This window comes from Nesoenas mayeri (genome assembly GCF_963082525.1).
Source record: "Nesoenas mayeri genome assembly, chromosome: 23".
Lineage (NCBI taxonomy): Eukaryota > Metazoa > Chordata > Aves > Columbiformes > Columbidae > Nesoenas > Nesoenas mayeri.
Genome location: NC_137574.1, coordinates 1,958,119 through 1,971,261, shown reverse-complemented (window position 1 = coordinate 1,971,261; position 13,143 = coordinate 1,958,119). Strand labels below are relative to the sequence as shown.

The following is a 13,143-nucleotide window of genomic DNA, read 5'->3' as shown; positions in this document are numbered from 1 at the left end:
ACCGGGCGCAGCCGCAAACGGATTCAGCCGGCACCTTATTAGCGTCACCGAGCACCACGATGCACCCGACATAAATTACCTCCCACTCTCGGTGGGGCTCGGTTTTTGGGGGGGCTCCTTGCAGCGGAGCAGGGCTGAGCATCCCTTTTAGCACCTCTCTGCTCTGTGGGAATGGGGTGGGGGTCCTGACCCCCCCCAGCACCGCACACACCAGTCCAGTGTGGCTCTTCTTGCTGCGGATATTGGGCTCCAGCCCGTGGTCCCCATGTCCCTGCATCCCTGCATCCCTCACTGTGGTCCAGAGGATGCTCTGGCTGGGGAGGGTGTGTGGGGGCCCCCCCCATTAATCCACCGCTCGAATTTCATTTTACCATGCAAATCCTGAAGGGAGAGGAGGGGAAACCGCTAATAAACCACACTCAGGAGTATAAATGCGGAGAAAAGAGAGGAAAAATAACCCAAGAACGGCAGCTGTGCCACGTGCTCTGTGGGAAAAGGGCCGCCCGGGGGGGTTGGTTTAGAGAGCGGGGGGTGCGGGGTCGGCATTTGCAGCAACCCCCCGAAATGAGGGCATACGTGAGCCCGCAGTGGTGCCGCCCTGCACGGAGCCCCGGCAGCTCCCAGGGACGGGAGCGGTTTCGGGGGTGCACCCGCGATGCTCCCAATGAGGCTGCGCAGGCGCCTTCGCGCCGCGAAACTTTTTGGCCCCGCGCAGGCGCCGTCCCCGCGCGTCACGTGGGTGACGCCGCTGCCAGGAGCGGCCGAGTAGGGCGGAAGTGAAGGGGTGCCCGGCGGCATGGAGGGGACGCTGGAGCAGCACCTGGAGGACACGTACGGGCCGGGGGGGACACGGGGGACAGGGACAGGGCTGGCCGTGCCGCACCGGGCTGGGGGGGGCGGGGGGCGGGGCCCAGGCCGCCTGAGGCCTGGCGGAGTGCGGGCCCGGCGCTCATGGCCGCTGTCTCACCCCGCAGCATGAAGAGCCCGTCCGTGGTGGGTGTTCTCTGCACCGACTCGCAGGGGCTCAACCTGGGCTGTAAGTAACGGAGCACCGCGGGGTGGGGGCAGCGGGGCCTGCCCGCGCCCTCCGAGCGCTCCCGGGGTCGGGGGGGGGGAGGCAGCGGGACCCACAGCAAAATAAGTGGGAGGGGGGGGGGATGTGGGGCGGAGCGTCCAGAGCGAGCGAGGCCATGGGGAAGGAATTTGTGCCCCGAGGGGGTGAGAGCCTGGCCCGGGTCACCCAGAGAGGTGGTGGATGAACATCCTGGAGACATCCCAGGCCAGGCTGGACGGGGCTCTGAGCACCCTGAGCTGCTGAAGATGTTCCTGTCATGGCAGGGGGGGCACTGGGGGACTGGGGAGGCCCCTCCACCCCAAACCAGCTGTGAGCCCATGGTACCCAGCTTCCTACACACACACTGGAGGAAACTGGAGCCAGCTCTTCCTGCCACTTAAATTCAGGGGTTTGGTGTTTTGAGGGCAATTAGGGGAGAAGCCGCTTTGGCCCAGGGAGGAGGCTGCACCAACCCGGCACATGTGGCTTCAGCCAACATCTCCTGTCTCTCGCAGGCCGGGGAACCCTCTCGGATGAGCACGCCGGGGTCATCTCCGTCCTCGCCCAGCAAGCGGCCAAGCTCACCTCCGACCCGACCGATACGCCCGTGGTGTGCCTGGAGTCGGACAGCGGGTGAGCGTCTGTCCTGAGAGAGGGGAGAGCCTGAGGGTGGTGAGAGCCTGGCCCAGGTTCCCAGAGAGGTGGTGGATGAACCACCCCTGGAGACATCCCAGGCCAGGCTGGACGGGGCTCTGAGCAACCTGAGCTGGTGAAGATGTCCTTGTCATGGCAGGGGGGGCACTGGGTGAAGGTCCCTTCAACCCGAACCATCCTGTCATTCCTGTTTGTGTTCTAGGAATATTATGATCCAGAAGCACGACAGCATCACTGTGGCAGTGCACAAGTTGGCATCCTGACCCTGGGGAACCTGCACCGCGCTGCACTCCCCGCTCCGGCCCAGCTCCTCCTCATCCCACAGCCGCTCTCCTCTGCTGCTCCGGCGCAGAACGTGCTTCTAGTAACCAAACCTGGACTGAAGGCTCCTGCTCTCCACTTAACAGCTCCTGTGCAGCTACCAGGGTCTCCAACTCACATTGTAGCACTTGTGCTGCTGAGGCTGAAACGTGGGTCACAAGCAAGCTCGTGTAATGATCACATGCTATGAGGTGTATGTGTGTGTGGCCTTAGTTGTTGGATAAATCAATAAATGACCTGGAAAAATAAGCCTTGGCTTCTCTTTGCTCCTGCTGGGAAAACTGTTGCCTGATGCTTTGCCTTGTTGCTAAACACAGTGAGGTGACTTCTCCCTGTCCCTTCTTCATTAGCATATGTCTAGAGAAACAGAATAATGCACCAAGACTTGAATATATGGAGGCTCCTCTAGTAGAAAAGGTACAAAGACTTTCCAAGGAATTTCTCCTAGGAAATGTTTAGCCTCCTCTGGTTAAACGTTCTGTGTGGGAGTTACTTGTTTCCTGCGCCTTGGATTGAAGTTCAAACCTGAACGTGCCTGTGCTGCCTGTTCTCGGCTGGGCAGCGATTTTCCTGAGTAAAAGCAGCTCATTTAATGTTAAACCGAGCAGCTCCTTCCACCGTAAAGCATCCCCAGCTCCTTTGAGATGTTGTGTCTTGTGCTCCAGCCCCTTCACCAGTTCCGTTGTCATTCTCTGAAATCCAATAACTAAACGCAGTTTACCGGGCCAAGGGCAACACAGGACAGGCAGGGATGGGGCTGTGCTGCCCTGCAGCCGCCAGCAGCCCCAGGCTCGGCTTAAGTCCCTGTTGCCACCTACTGCTCTGCTCCACTCTGGCAACACCCAGGGCTTCGCCTGGAGCTCAAGCCCTCGCAGGCTTCCCCTCCTCTTTCCTCCCAACAGGATTTTGGCTCCAAAAGCCGCGGGTTTCCTGCTGGGGAAGGGGAGGGACTCCTGGCCTTGGGGCCCTGCAAGCCGGGCTCTGCGTCCGGGAGGAGGAGGAGGATGGGCTCCAACCACCCAGCGCTAGCGGCTCCATGTCCCGCTTGGGGGCTGGTCAGGAAGGACAGACACCATCGTCATCAGCGGAGGCAAATGAAGGACCAGAGTTCGGGGTGTCAAGTCAGGGACGGGGGATTTAGTCTCTGGAGCAAATGAAGAGACGATTCCTCTTTGCAAGCGGCTGTTTCGGGGAGGATTTTCCAGCATGCAGCAGCAAGGCGGTAAGGAAAAGGAAAAATTTCAGGTTCATTGGCGCTGATCAGGTCCAGCTGCTCCACCGGGCAGGATCCCGAGCTGCGGGACGGGTGAGAGGAGGGAGATGAGCAGAGCAGGATGGGAACGGGGGAGCTCCCCATGGGAGCTCCAAGGTGGACAGAGACGGTGAACCCGCAGCGTCTGGCGCAAACCAACCAAACTATCGCTCGGAAGAGTCAGCAAAGTGCTTGTCACATAAAATCCCTTAGTGCTTCAGTGGTTACAGTGATTTGGTGGGAAAGAGAAAGGTCATTAAACTGTTTGCAGGCAGTGATAATGTGCAACGTAACATCTGTTGGCAAAGAGGTCGATGAAAGCGTCACTCACCCTCGAAAGTTGAAGGCGAGATACTGCTGACTACCCCGTTAGCAGCAAAGCTAACGGGTTCCAAGGCAGCTGGTGCTTCCGAGGGGGCAGTTTTTGCAGGTAAATTGAAACAGCAACAGAGCAAAGTGTTAACGTGTCCCAAAATTCTCATTTCCAGGGGAAAGGAAGGAGGAAGAGGCGGAGGCGCCGGCAGCCGGGAGGAGCCCGGGCACCGCGGCCGGAGGGTGCGCGTGGGGAGTCGTGTTCCACTTCTTCCTGGTGAGCACAAAAACCCACCCGAGCCCTCCCGGAGCTGGTGGAGCCTCTGGAGTCTCGCTCGGATGGAGCAGGGGCCGGGACGGGCTGAACACACCGGGCTAAACTCCCCCACGTCCTGCTGGCTGAGCACAGACACCCCGGCCCCCCCAAATACCACCTGGAAACGGCGGCGGAGGCGCCCACCCTGCAGCCCAAAGGCGGTTTGTGATGATGAAATGATGCTTCCCTACTCACACACAGCAGCCCTGGGGCTTAAACCCCAAAGGGTGTCTCGTACCTTCATTAAGGGTGAGATGCCATCGTGGGGGATTCAGGTGGGTGCCCAGGAGCAGCATGGGGTGCGGGCACCTCCACAGCGCTCCAAGGCACTAATTCTCCATGCTACAGGCTCTAATGCCGCACACCATCCTCCCACTGGGGTTGAAGACAACGCCGTCCCCGGGTGGGAAGGCTGGGAAGGGCAGGAAACCTTTCCCCTCTCCCACTGCGTCCAAATTAACTCGCTGCCGATCATTAACCACCCGCGGTTGGGGAGGCGGGAGGGAGCTAAAATTAAGGCCATAAACCGTGCTTTGTCCCCGCGGCAGGGCCAGCCTGGGAACCGCTCAGCACCCATCTCTGCCAGCGATCTTCACAGTGCTGACACCCATCCAGATTATTTTGTAGCATTAAAAAACAACTTACAGAGAAAACAAAACCTACAAGAGTCAGGCTCTAGTGTTATTTTGTTCCATTTCCCCGACACACACCCATTAGCGAACACATCCCACTCTCTTTCTCCCCCAACACAACGGATCATCCACACATAGAGAGCAGAAGGAGAAGCTTTTCCTCCCGCCTGACCCCTGTGCCATCTCACCCGCGTCTGCTCGCACCTCAGGTCAACGTCCTCGTCATGGGGACGCTCAAGACGTTCGGGATTTTCTTCGTGGCTTTCCAAGAGGATGTGGGAGGCTCCTCCGAGCAGGTCAGCTGGGTCGGCTCCATCATGTCCTCTCTGCGCTTCCTCGGAGGTGAGCGGCGGCCGCGGGGACGGGGACAGCTCCGCAACCTAAAGCTGCGATATCAGGGGCTCCCCGGTTGCAGAAGGACAAGGAATTACTGGGGAGTCCAGCGGAGGGACACAAAGATGCTGAGGGGTCTGGAGCATCTTTGTGATGTGGAAAGGCTGGAGAAGAGATGCTGAGAGGGATCTGATCAATGTGATCAGTATCTCAGGGTGGGTGTCAGAGGTTGGACCAGACTCTGTTCGGTGGTGCCCAACGCCAGGGTGAGGGGCAGTGGGTGGCTGGTACCCACACAGGCCCAAGGACGGGGATTGTGTGTCGCGTTGCCTCGCTGTAGCAGGTTTATTATCTATATTCAGAGCAAAGCCTCATCTTAACACTGATATTACGGCCTCCACACAAGCCAGTAGCTGAATAATTCCAGCTGCTGAGCAGGGAGCGCATCAGCAAGCAGGTTCAGGACATTTGAACCTGTGGGCTTTGACACCTTCCCCCGACCCATCCCCCAAGTTCCCAGGGTACCAGACAAGGTCTCTGGGCCTCTCTGCCGCACATGAACTCACCCTGAATGTCTCATGTCACTCTGTTCCTCCTCGGGTGGCACCTGGACTGGGGCGCTGGATGCAATGACCCCAATACAAGTCCCCAAACCCTGCAAAGCAGCGTTTGGCACCTTCAGCCCCAGGTTCCTCCCTGCGCTTTCCGTTGCAGCCCCGCTCGTGGCCGTGGTCTGCAGGAGGCTGGGCGAGCGCCCCACGTCCATCATCGGGGCCGGCCTGGTCAGCGGGGGCTGCCTGCTGAGCACCCAGGCCACCAGCGTCCCCTTCCTCTGCGTCTCCATGGGGTTCCTGCTGGGTGAGTGCAACCCGCGGTCGGGCAGCGATTTTCCCGTGCACGATGAGCAAAAGCAGCTCCTTGAATGTTAAACCAGGCAGGTCCTTCCGTAGGAAACCATCCCCAGCTCCCTCCTACGAGACACTGTGTGGAACCCCAAAGCTTCAGGCTCAGGAGCATAAAATACCAGTTTCAACACGCTAGATCCAATTCACATAAAAGCAGAAAATCATTTTGGTTGGAAGGGATCATCAAGATCTCAAGATCATTCACTCCACCTGTTCCCCACCCCGGCACTGCCCCATGTCCTGAGAACCTCATGTCTGTCTGTCCAACCCTCCAGGGATGGTGACTCCAGCACTGCCCTGGGCAGCCTGTTCCAATGCCCCACAGCCCTTTCTCTTGCTGTTTTCCCAGCCCCAAGATGAATCCCGACCTTTTAAAACCCCTTACTCAAAACACACAACCCCAGGTACTAACCACCACACACGCAATCTTCTTCTCCACTGACCACAACACCAAAAGTCGCCCCATGGAGCAGCTCTGCTACGGGCACTACGAGCTTGGGACGGCGCCACTTTGAGTCCCCAAAGCTCACAACGCAAACAAATCACTTTTTGGGCAGGAACGCATTATTTTCTCCCCATTCCGCAGGTCTGGGGTTCGCCTGCCTCTACCAGGCGGCCGCGGTGATGACGGCCAAGCGCTGCAGGACGCGGTTGGGCTTCTCCAACGCCGTGGCCCGCGCCGGCATGGGGCTGACGTTCCTCATCGCGCCCTTCACTCAGCTCCTCATCGATTTTTATGGCTGGCAGGGTGAGCACATCATCTCCCATTTGTCATCAGCATTTAGAGAGTGTTTGAGAATCATCCGGGTGGGATAAGAGGATCGTTTTAAAAACTACGATTGGCTGCAGCAAGGAACAGCTCTGCCTCTTCTGGGCTAGTTGGGAACATCTTGCTAATGATTAAACACTTAATCAGTCATTAGAGTTAAGTCAGAGGCAAAACAGAGACCTCAGAAAGCAAAACTGAAAATCCCTGTCTTTACTGCACCATTTCAGGCCACCTTGAAGGTCCATCATGTGAAACGGGCTTCTAATGAGGGCAAACAAAACAAACCCTGAATTCATTGCGCGCATCACAGCAAATGGGATTTGTAGCTAGAAAAATAGGATTAAAAGCTCCTGTATGATACCTGCTCCTTATGGCAGAGCTCTCTCCATGTTCAATATGAACTACACCCTGTTGTAGAACGAAAAAAGAGGAAAAAGAGCATCTTCTCTCTTCCTGCAGGCACCCTCCTGATTTTTGGCGGCATCATGTTGAACCTGGTGCCGTCCAGCCTGCTGCTGCGACCCACCAGCACCCACCGGCCCCCCGCGAAGAACCCAAACCGGGGGTGTTTAGCGCCAAAACCAGCCCCAGAAGCCCTGGATGGATGCTCGGATGGAACCACCCGCGGGGAAGCACATGAGGAGCGTCCCAGCGCGGAGGGACTCGTCACGTCCCACCGTAGAGACGTCAGTGCTGCGGGAAGCCCATCGCTCCCTCCGGCCAGGGAGGAGAAACCCCAGCCCTTGCTGGACCTCTCCCCGCTGTGCGATCCCCTCTTTGCCATCTTCACCTGGTCCTTCGTGTTCAGCCACTTGGCCTATTTCGTGCCCACCTTCCACCTGGCGGCACGAGCCCGGACGCTGGGCATCGGCAGCATGGACGCGTCCTACCTCATCGCGGCGGCGGGTACGGCAAAGCGGCTTTTCAACACGGTTGTACCGAGCAGGCAAGAAAAGCAACACAAATCTTGCCAAGAAATAGTCCCAAACGTGTCTTAGAATAAATCTGCATGGAAGAGGTTGAGCTCGCAGCCTTTACCCCGCTGCTGTATATAGATGTACAAAGTCTTTCTCACATGGTGGGTGGTTCTGGATGTTTCCCCGTCCTCAGTGCACTGAAAACCCACGCATTTCCAATTCCATAGGTGCTATCTATGCTCCTAGAGCCTCCCCACCATGGCCCCGGCTCTGCATCAGCCCACAAGGCACAGAAATCCGGAGGCACTTGGTGTTTTAAGACCTTCAGTTTGACCCGGGAATGTGTGCGGGGAGAGAACAATTCAATATCGGAGGGGAAAAAACCCACATTAACTTGGACCTGGCCATTTGGATGAGGCACATTCACCCCCATGGGGAAAATAATAATAATAATAATAATAATAATAATAATAATAATAATAATAAACCAGCCACACACAAACAACAACCACCCACAGCCCCAAAAAAGGACAACGGGCCTGATGCTAAACCGGGATTAACACTAAAGTCACAGCGGGTTAAGAAAGCGTCCGCAACCTCAGTCATCATGAAATAGTTTATTGTAAACAAAATAGATTTTACTTCCATGTCATACCTAGAAATGACGGACGCTGTCAAGGGATCTGGAAGGACAGCACAGCAATTAATCTGACGTGTTAAATTGAGCAGAGAAGGGACAGGCGGTCAGTACCCGCTGACAGCCAGCGTCACTTCAGGAAACACCGAGAAATGGGAAATCCAAGTATCAAAAGTTAGCTGAGCCTTTAAAAGAATATCTTGGTCTTCTATCCTTTCTAGAAATTAAAGTCTCCTAAGTGTGTTTCTCCCCAATATTCTGCTTTTTCTCTGTCTTGAAAAAAGCGATCGGACAGCAAGCTCATCTTCCCTGTTTTACTAAAGAGCCCTTAATTGAATTTTCACAGCCCACTTGGCACTAGCAGGGACCAAAGTAAAGGAAAAAGGTATTTCCACTATAAAGGCATTAATTTTACATTAATTTTTACGGAACAGCAGAACGATAACGAGGAATCAAGTAATTATTGATGTTCTGCCAAACTCCCCCCGCAGGCATCACGGAGACGCTGAGCCAGCTGCTCTCGGGCTGGATCGCCGACCAGAATTGGACCAAGAGATACCATTACCATGTGGTTTACCTGCTCCTGGCCGGCGTCGCCAACCTGCTGGGGGCCCTGGCCACCTCCTTCCCGCTGCTGCTGGCCTACGTGGTGGCCTTCGGCGGCTGCTGCGGCGGCTTCATGGCGCTGGTGCTCCCCGTGCTGGTGAGTGGACGCTGCGGAAAAAAACCATGATGAACGTGGCGTTTCCAACAGTGTTCCAAAACTCTTTGAAGACCCTGTTGCAGAGCTGCGTGCACCGTGTGTTTAATGCTGGGTTTTAATGATTTTTGCCCCGCTAATTGCCTCCCACGGCCTTGTTCCTAAAGGAGATTGCTCCTTGAGGTAATAAATTGAAATGGATTTGGACTGGTCCCCATCTCCCTAACGCAGAGGGTTGTGCACATCTCCTCCCAACCCCAAAATTACTGCAACACCAGCATTACCTGCAACAGACCAGTCACAACAGGATAAGGAGACACCATTATTTTTTGAATATTGACAATTTTCTGGCTTTTGGGGTTGGACTAGACAAGCCCTGAAGGTCCCTTCCAACCCAAACTATTCTCTGCTTATAATGGGACATTTCTTTCTGGGAAGGAATTCAGAGTTCAACACGTCTTCCTCAAAGTCTGGGCAGCGTTACTGGTTTGGGGAGATGCAGAAAAGCATCTCAGATCCTCATCATTTCCATGCTGGACTTGGGGAGGCGAGCGAATTCCAGGCTGGATCAGACCTAAAGGTGCAGGATCCTTTCGAAACTGCAGCTGAGTAGGAAACTCCTCAGGACAAATAAGATCATAAATCTCTTGTGCTTGTAATAACTCCCCATTTGCTTTTACACGCAGGTGGATCTCGTGGGGGTGGAAAAGCTCCATAGCTACTTGGGGTTTGCTGCTTTCTTTGCTGGGATCGCGGCCGCGGGGGGACCCCCACTCGCAGGTAACGTATACATGGGATATACGTAACGTATATAGGGGATATCCATAATGTATACATGGGATATACACCCACTGTGGACCCCCAGGGATGGAACAGCTGGTGCTCACCCTCCTGCCCAAGTGGGAAAACAAACAAACAAAATCAAACACATATCAGAAACTCGTCTTTGCACGTGGGGAATATTTTGCTCCCAAATTTGCAAAACCCAACCGTTAGTTTGACGGCTGCGTGTGGAAAAAGGAGGCGAAACCCCGCGTGGGCATTCAAAGCCTGAGCACGGCTGGGTTTTTTTACCGTGGATTTCCCGCCGTGGGTTATAACCCTGAAGTCGGAGGGGAGGAGGTAACGCATGGACGGGCCCCACGCTGGCACACGAGGGGTCTCCATAGTCTCTGCTTTGGAAGACGACACAGCTCAGCCACAAGAACTGGGCCTAAAGACGAGGAGGATGAAAAGCCTTTCCCTCTTCTCCCTCTGCCCCAAACCCAAGGTGGTTTGGGCTATTTGGCACATTTAAGTGCTTAAAAGTAAACCTCTAGTCTCAGCTCACAAGCAAGAGACTTGTTCTCCAACGCCCTGGCCAGTACAGCTTTTCCTATCCCTGACGCCCCCTTAGGCAAACCTGACAGCTGGAACCAGCATCTGAGCTCTCCCCATGGTGCAAACAAACTCCAACAAGCTCCAAAGTCAAATATCAGCGTGAACAACATCCCGTCCCTTACCCAGCAAACGTGTCCTGAACACAGAATAAACCCGGTAGCTGCTTCCTCATTTATCGCCTCCCGCCCCCGGTGGGGTCTGTAAATCCCAACTCCTGCAACGTTTCGGCAACGCCGCATGTTACAAAATATTGATTTCTCTAATCAGTTATTTCTAGGTTGGCAAAACTCTGTATGCGGATGCAATTTTGAGCGTGCTTTACCTGTCACTGTGATACACAACCTACAGCACGCACCGTCCCCTCTGCTGCCACAAGATATACATCCAGCAATCCCGACCCGACCATCGCAGTAAATTCCCCAGCGCAGTTACATACACTATGAAAAACACTAAATAATTTGGCTCGCTCTTATCCATGCATCATACGTGCTAAGGTAGCGGTTACACTTTCAGCCACTTCCAATATCTTTTCGCTAATGGGAAACCTTTTGGTTTCTGAAAGCGCTAATAAGTCACCCCGCGAACTCTTGGGGATTTTGTAAAGCAAGCAGGTTTCCCGCAAAAAGCCTCCCACGGAAATCAGTCTTTTTAATGCTGGTGGGGTGAATAAAGGCCAAATGGAGCCCAGCAGCAAAACCCGCGCTGATCCGTCTCGCTGGAGCTGAAGTGAGAGGAACAGATTCAGAGTGCAGGGTCTCAATTAGTGATCCAAGATTAATTCTGCACTTTTCTCATCCAAGACGGCTGTGTTAGGCACAGAAACTGAATATGTGCAAGAGTTACTAATGAAGTGTCCAAAAGCATCTGCTCCTTGCAGAGTATAGAACGGGATTTAAATGCTGTGTGAGACCCCGGGGTTTGGTGCCTCCGACTCCCCAAAACCTGGACTTTAGAGCTACAAGTTTGAAAAACTCAAGTATTTTTAATGCAGTGAAACACAAGGTGAAATGAGAATGGGCTAAAAATGCTTCTCTGGCATGCTAGAACAAAGCCTCATTGCAATACAACAGAAAAGGTGATTTACCTGCAAATGTGTTTAATTAAAAGCCCTTAATTGAGGAGGCAGCGAGTCCGAGGGAAAGCCCAGGGTGAGCAGTTTGGAGGCTCCTTCGTGGCTCCTCGTCCGCCAACACTGCTGGAAAAACAAAACCAAAGAGCCCAACCAACCAACCAAAAACCCCCAAACCCCGAAAAATTAAAGATCCTGACGGATATTTTAAAGTAATTTAAATAAATCGGAGCTCAACTGGGGCTCTCTGTCCTGTACAACTTACAAACCTGAGCGTCCTCCTCCTGTCCATATCGCAGAGGTTTTCAGATGGCAAAAACCCCACATCCCGCCTTGGATAATAAACCACCCCACAAACCATTTGGGTCACGGATCCAGCGCCGCGGGACCCGCCGAGGCTCACGGTCCTGGACCAGAAACAGCCACAATGGCCCCAGGAAAGGCACAAACCAACACAAAGTGCCTGGAAAAGACAAAAGGGAAAAAAATAGAAAGAAAAGCAGCCCCATCGCTTTGTGTAGTTTCCAAGGAATTACCCATGTTTAAAATGATTGTGTAGACGCGAGGTGCTGTAGCTAAACCAACCATTTTGAGGTCATTTGACCTGCCCCCTCGCAGATTCATGGGTTGTGATGCCTGGGCTGGGGTCTCTGGGGCTGGGCAGGGTGTGCTGAGCCGGGTCTGCTCCGCGCCGCGAGGGGGAGGAGCGGAGTTTGCAGCCCAGATGTCGCGAACGCCAACACGTGCAAGCGGGACCTTCCATCTGCTGCCGCAGCTGCTTTAGGCCCATTCATTTAAATGGGAAAAAACATCAGGGATTAGATTTGATCAAATTAAAATCCACACGCACTAAAAGGATCAGACGTTAGTTCTGGGAAGAAAAACCTACAAGTTTTCCTGTTACACCAGTGGGAATAGCCCTAAGTGTCCACATAAATGCTGCCCAGCAGCAGGCACACGAGGAGTTAAGAGAACTTAAAATATCCGAGGAATTCTTAAATGAGAACACACATCCTTTGCTTGCCGCCCACCTCCCAAAATGATGAGAAAAATCCCAGCGCTTTAATCAGAATCTCTTCTCCCGCAGGGTGGCTGTACGACTACACTCAGACATACGTCTGCTCCTTCCTCCTGGCTGGCGCCTGCGCTCTCATCTCGCCCGTCTCCTTCTTCTTTGAGCCTTCGGCCCAAAAATGGAAGCTAAAAAAAGCCAACGTGGGTGCCGAGCTTTGATCGCATCGCCATCGGAGAGCGAACAGCAGGACAGACACGATCAGAGAGCGATCGGCAGCACGGACACGATCAGAGAGCGATCGCCAGCACGGACACGATCAGAGAGCGATCGCCAGCACAGACACGATCAGAGAGCGATCGGCAGCACGGACACGATCAGAGAGCGATCGCCAGCACAGACACGATCAGAGAGCGATCGCCAGCACGGACACGATCAGAGAGCGATCGGCAGCACGGACACGATCAGAGAGCGATCGCCAGCACAGACACGATCAGAGAGCGATCGCCAGCACGGACCATCCGCACCACGAAACAAACAGCAAAAATGGGAATTTTTAGGTGACGGATTGACAGTTTGTATCTCTCGTTATTTCTCGTGCATGTGTAATTAAAGCCACCTGAGAAATAGGTTGTGTAAAGCGTTATTGGATTGGGGAAAATAATGCCCGCGGCTCAGATGGACCCAGGCTTCGCTCTGATCCCGTGTTTCCCGGCCGTGTTCGGGACCAGCCGCACGGAGCTGACTCACCTCTTGGGATGAGGCAGCCAAGCGCCTCCCCAGTGCCAAAGCTCAGCACGACATTGCAGCTTATTCCATTTCAATATGAATAATCAGCCCCGGGGAGGGATGCAAGGACAGAGACGGTGCCAAGAGATAA

The 13,143-nt window shown here is 54.4% G+C and overlaps 2 protein-coding genes across 2 annotated transcripts; both read left to right on the top strand.

The window, feature by feature from the left end:
- Positions 1–733: 733 nt before the first annotated feature.
- Positions 734–2,272, top strand: LAMTOR5 (late endosomal/lysosomal adaptor, MAPK and MTOR activator 5). Its single transcript, XM_080358351.1, has 4 exons — positions 734–831; positions 975–1,036; positions 1,570–1,687; positions 1,911–2,272. Exons 1-4 carry the CDS (start codon positions 797–799, stop codon positions 1,969–1,971), a joined length of 276 nt encoding a protein of 91 aa, XP_080214477.1. The 5' UTR covers positions 734–796; the 3' UTR covers positions 1,972–2,272.
- Positions 2,273–3,235: 963 nt separating this feature from the next.
- Positions 3,236–12,484, top strand: SLC16A4 (solute carrier family 16 member 4; the record flags this gene model as incomplete). Its single annotated transcript, XM_080358203.1, has 9 exons — positions 3,236–3,251; positions 3,770–3,870; positions 4,751–4,883; positions 5,589–5,732; positions 6,366–6,527; positions 7,008–7,454; positions 8,594–8,805; positions 9,489–9,582; positions 12,339–12,484. The coding sequence occupies 9 exons, from the start codon at positions 3,236–3,238 to the stop codon at positions 12,482–12,484; spliced, it is 1,455 nt and encodes a 484-aa protein (XP_080214329.1).
- Between the last annotated feature and the right edge of the window lie 659 nt (positions 12,485–13,143).

Excerpts from the sequence above, each read along its gene's own strand:
- LAMTOR5 (XM_080358351.1), top strand. The coding sequence starts at position 797 with ATGGAGGGGACGCTGGAGCAGCACCTGGAGGACAC. Across the intron at positions 832-974 it reads GAGCAGCACCTGGAGGACAC|CATGAAGAGCCCGTCCGTGG; the intron begins GTACGGGCCGGG and ends CTCACCCCGCAG. Across the intron at positions 1,688-1,910 it reads TGCCTGGAGTCGGACAGCGG|GAATATTATGATCCAGAAGC; the intron begins GTGAGCGTCTGT and ends TTTGTGTTCTAG.